This window comes from Austrofundulus limnaeus, unplaced genomic scaffold (genome assembly GCF_001266775.1).
Source record: "Austrofundulus limnaeus strain Quisiro unplaced genomic scaffold, Austrofundulus_limnaeus-1.0 Scaffold61, whole genome shotgun sequence".
Taxonomy (NCBI): Eukaryota; Metazoa; Chordata; class Actinopteri; order Cyprinodontiformes; family Rivulidae; genus Austrofundulus; species Austrofundulus limnaeus.
Window position 1 is genome coordinate 572,786 of NW_013952463.1, and position 5,527 is coordinate 578,312.

The 5,527-nt window shown below is 39.4% G+C and overlaps 1 protein-coding gene across 4 annotated transcripts in view; it reads right to left on the reverse strand.

Annotated features, from left to right (window-relative positions):
* The window catches only part of fermt2 (FERM domain containing kindlin 2), a gene marked incomplete at its 3' end in the record, with an annotated part of 45,217 nt that overhangs the window by 3,999 nt on the left and 35,691 nt on the right, over nucleotides 1-5,527 (reverse strand). For all 4 annotated transcript variants that reach the window (XM_014009725.1, XM_014009726.1, XM_014009728.1 and 1 more), the window contains 5 exon segments: nucleotides 1,434-1,652; nucleotides 1,734-1,840; nucleotides 2,004-2,128; nucleotides 2,750-2,799; nucleotides 3,121-3,255. In XM_014009725.1, coding sequence (XP_013865179.1) covers nucleotides 1,434-1,652; nucleotides 1,734-1,840; nucleotides 2,004-2,128; nucleotides 2,750-2,799; nucleotides 3,121-3,255 — 636 coding nt within the window.

A 5,527-nucleotide genomic window follows, 5' to 3' on the forward strand; every position in this document is an offset into this window, starting at 1 on the left:
CAGCAGCTATGTGAGCGCAGGTTTAGAGGTGACTATCATGAGGTGAAGGGCGATAGAACTGAATAATGACGCTGGTGACTCCGAACTTATAGGGTGAAGGCGGAGCCTGTCACCCGACGTTCAACGTCACCGGTCTAAAGACGTGAATAGAGGTGGCTTCAGCAGGCACACGTGTCCCATATACAACTGTGTGTTGTACTTTGTTCCATTCCTTCAAGGAACCATGGTTATATTTATAACCTTACGTTTTGTGTTTCAGAATGGGATAGAAAGAGCTTCTTAATGTTTAAACTGCATGGCAAAGCAGCATAGAATACAAATTATCAAAATATAAAATATAATGTTTCTAGCTCTTTCTTTCACAAGACATTATTTTAAAGCTCTGTGTTGTATCTAATTCAATAGGTAAATGGGGAAACACTGATGTTGAAGCTTTTAAAAATAAATAAATAAAATAAAGTTTCATTTTTTGTCTATTTCAGAACTACATTGTAAACAGAAGCCTTTTTAAAAATCATTATTTTGTTGCCTTGCACATATACATTTATGGTAAATATCAAATACCCCAAAAGTGAGGGATCCTATTTTCAATGTTTGATATCTGTAGAGCAAACAGGACTTTAAACTGGGACAAAGATGTGCTGAAATAGTGTATACTAACTTCTAACTTATCTACATTTATGCTGATGCTATCATACATCACTATTAATACCACATGTTTTGCTCTTTGTGGTAAAGCCCTGCTCAAACATTTCTTGTTTTACATCCTTCCTTACTCTTCTAATCTTTTCTCTCTGTATACATCTCTCTCTAGAAACATGACTCTTCAGGTTGTGGTCCAGACTATTTCTGAGTCATCATTTACTGTACCCGTCGCCTCCTGACGTAATTCCAGACCTACATTCCACATTTTTACTACAATTTAAACAGAAGCAGATTGAGTGAGTAGGCTACAGAGCAGGAAGGTAGAAGCCAGCYTCATCCATCCCCCTTTTAACACAGCTGTGTACTCAGCTGCTCCTGTGTACACACTGCAGCCTATTTGTTTGTATGTAAATCTGCTGGGCACAGTGAGGACTCATCCAACTATTTAAAAAAGAATAAGTACGTTAATAGTGATTAACTACTACAACTGGTCGAAAGCTTCGCCTTTTACACGCTACTGTTGCACAAAAATGTACAGTCCATTTACAAAATGTTTGTTTCACAAAACTCTGCTTTCATTTATWCTGGGAGGGTGGAGGAAACTGAGGGAGGATGAGAAAAGTAAAAAAAAGGGGGGGAGTAGAAGTTACATTCCAGTGGAAGACAGCTGATGCCAGGTGGTGCTTGTCTGGGAAGCATTGCATTCTTTTCCAGCCAGCTACACAACTCACTCACTACAGAGATAAACAACACACAAAWTGCACAACAGGCCCAAAAAAGTCACTTGCCTGCTTGTTTTTGTACTTCTTCAGGTAACGTGGGGACACCAAACACTCTGGGTTGATGTCAGTGGCGACGGGTTCGATGAACTGAGGGTCGTGGTTCAAGTGCTGCATCTTGAGGAAGGACAGAATGTTCTGGACCTCCAGGTTGTACGAGCTGTCAGCCATGGTCTTCCCTTTGGAGGCCAGGCGACACGCGGCCATCCAGTGAGCGTACTGTTTCTCCTGGTGATGAGTCGTACGGAACGTAAACAAACAAAACAAACAACAACACTGAAGATAAAGGTGCACTATGTTCAGGCTTACCGTGTCACACCGAAGCCAGATCTCATTCATGCCATCGGCCACAGGAATTAGCAATTTGATGTTGAATTTCTGACCCGAGATGTTAACATCTGGCGTTACCTCACAACCTACAGCGAAAGAGTCAGAGTGCAGACAGGAAGCCGAGGTCAAAGGTCTGACCCGTTCTTTTGGAACCATCAGCTAAGATAACATTCTTGGAGCAGATAAATAAAGCATCACATTGTAGGATGGGCATGACGCAACATAGTGGCTGTAATTGTAAATCAGCACCTCTCAGGTTCATTTGGTGAGCCGGTGTCCCGTGTGCCTCCTCTTTACTCTTGTAACAGGAAATAGTGATGTCCTTAAACGTGCACCAGTACTGCTTGTAGCCCTTCAACGTCAGTTTCTTGGGTCTAGAAATAAAAAGTAAACAAATCAKATGAACAAACAAACAAAAATATCCCCAAATAACAATAAAAAACAAACACATCATTGTCTTTAACAGCAGTAATCAGGGGAGTAAAAAGGAGAAAATAGGTTTATGATAGACTGCAAAACAGAGAGTTTCTAAAGTGCAAAGTCAGCTAGGTTAATTGGAGAGCGACCAGCATTATGGAAAACCATTTAAAAAAAATAAAATGCCTCTTGCTACCGTGTTCTCCCCAACTTTATACTGTGTATATTTTATGAGGCAACCACCCCTGGGGCCAGCAGCCTGTCAGCAAAGTCTTCAAGCCAAATATGGATAAGATTCAAAATCTGCTTTGTCCAGAGTGCAGCCACTCTGAAGAGAAGCTAAAAGCTCACCCCCAGCAAACAGCTCTTGGCAAACATTTCAACGCATTACACCAATGCAACACAGGTAAAAAAAGAGATCCTGTTAGGCCAGAAAAGATTGGTTTATGGTACTTTGTTTGACTCACAATCTTTTTGGTAAGAATGAGGGCTTAACATGGTTTCACAGAGAGTTTCTTTGTCTTTAGGAAACATTTAAATAGTCTTGTGGGATTGAGTCGTTTTGAAAGGAGACTTACTTGAAGACTTTAACATAGTCTGCTAGCTCAGGAATAGATGTGATGTCACCCTGTAAGGAAAGGAGAAAAAAAATACTGTTAATACAAGACTGAAACATAATCTAAATAATGAGCTCAGAGTCAACTTTGTAATTTTGTTTTTTATGTTGCTGTGAAGCACAATGTGCTGAAGACAACACTTTTTATGACGTATTGCCTCACTTTATTATAACTGGTTAGCTTTATTAAATACAACTAAAAATTAAGAGCTGAGCTGCAGTAAAACAAGATCATACTTTAAGCACTGGGCTGAAAAAAGTTGTGCAATTTCCCAAACAGCCCATAAAATAAAAATAAATGTAGTGATAGTGATGGTGCCAGTATTTTCATACCAGTGTGTTGGATGTTTTCCCTCCTTCCAAAGTGATCTCTAGGTCAGACAAGGCTGCATCCACCTCATCTACTTCCTTCTCGCTGTTATTCATGTGGTTGTCAGAGGACATGACTGAGAGTTTGTTGATGTGATACTGTGACGAAAAATAAAACGTTGCCAGTTAGCTCTGCTTTTATGAGTTTTCACACAATGAAACTTCTCAAGTATGACAGCAGGACCTGTAAATAATCATTAGTACTTTAAATCTATCACCAAAAAAAAAGAAGAAGGTGAAAAGCAAACACTCAGGATTTGAGGGTATAAAGAGAGCACCAGATGGTTGCTGGAAACCATTACTCGCATCAACAATGTAGTTAACGCTTGTAATGATTTCTGTAAAGTTTGCTGCCGTGTGCACTACCGATACAAAAAAATCTCCAACTTCCTCTTATAAAAAAGGAACCTTGTTCATAATTATTCTCATAAAAAAACTTTAAGAAGTGATGGTATTTGTGCTAACATTTGTTGCCAATCAATATGCACTATATTTAAGGAGATGAGGAAGAGATGATTAGTGCTGAGAAAAGAACAAGATGACTAATTGCAACGAAGATGCCTTGTTGCAACATCATTGCTGGTGACGCTAGCACACTGTAATGAGTACTGCGGTCAGGGAAATGTTTTTATAGCATGCCTTTGAAGTGTAACATGCTATAAAATCATTCTTAGTGGGTACATATGTGCAAGAGTGTGGCATTGAAAACATGTTTCTGTAACAATGGAAATGTCAATTCACCAGGATAGGCTCATTACAGAAAAGCCCACAGTGAGTCACAAACTAAATACAGCTTGTTGACAAATGGCATTTATCATGTCAACTCATCACCAACAGCCCGATACCAACAGCTGCCCAAAGAGAGAGAGCTACGGTGCACTGTTTGAGAGAAATATGTCAGGCATCGTCCAGCAGGATGTGGGACAAAGGTTTCAACATGACACTCAAACTCACTGCTTCTTCACACTGACATTCTTGTCTAAAAACGGCAAATCCTGGGAGGCTTGTTTCCTGTTTCTATCAGAGACACTGAGGTCAGTTGTGGTTCTTGACCCTTGGTTACTAAATTTCTATAAACTGTCCAAGTGAAACATCCAGGTGGGGGCAAGCCAACACCCAACAGCAACATACTAGATGATCACTGCTCTTTATTTAGACTGTTGCATTTCTCAACTGCGAAATCTCTGAACTCATACTAGGTGTCTGAAACATAGGAGAGGCTTGTAAACCATTAATAGACAGAGCTGCCTCCAGTCCCAACACTAACCATGGAGCCGCTTCCCTCTGTGAGAAAGAGCAAGAACTCAGGAAGACCTCGGAGGGCAAGCAAGATTTTAAAGAATGCGAGTGGTTCTATATGATGGTTCTTGCTGGGGTGGGTGGTCCTGGTAGAGGCATGGAGTCCGATGGCCCAGGATGCACTATAATTACCCACGGGGTGCGGACAGGGTGGCGTCCCCAGGTCTTGGCGCCCACCATTTATGATGGTCAGAAATAGCAAGGACACCAACTCAAGTCTACACGTAGCAACTTGAGGAAGCAAAAGGGATTCACATCTGTAAATCACTTCCACTGTTCCCGTTTCACTAGTGACCCTATCGCTCAATGGTGTAGTGGTCACCTAGAGGTGGAATAAACCGTTCCACTTGTCTTTGACCTTGGTCTCAGAAAACCTCCTTCAGAGAGAAAAAACTCTGTTCCATTTAAAACTTAGTTTAAGCCACAATGTGTCGTCTCAAACATAAAGAGACATTTTCTTCTTCTTAATTAAGATAATAAACAAACTAATAATGTTATTTATGTTTTTGATTTATATTTTCTTTTAACTAAAAGTTATCATTTTATAAATCAAGATTACATAATGAAATGAACGACAACCCATTTTCTTGCATTATAATTTAGAAAAAGAAAAACACACAAAAATAAATTGTTCCAATGTTTCTTTGAGGTGACCACTCCAATGGCACAACTTAAACAAGGACAATCTACTCCTTTACTAATTAGAAGACTCCGTGCTGGAAAACAACCAGTCACTTTAATAATCATTAATATTATTTTACCAATTAACCATGTATGTTATGCACAAACTTTATAATTATAAACATAAAAATGTCAGAACAACTACTCCCAATTTGAGAATGCAAATCTCAAGCAATTTAATGATGGAAATGATGGCACTTGACAACCAGCCATTCACCCTCACTAAAGACCAAAACTTTCACTTTTATGGCAAAATGTTTTCTTTATTCTGATGCCGTTCCAGTCTTTGTGTTGTATGTAGTAATTCATTACGTCATTGTAAAAACCTTTACACAAACACATACATATGACTAAAAATGTAATAAATCACATACAACAAAAAACACACACA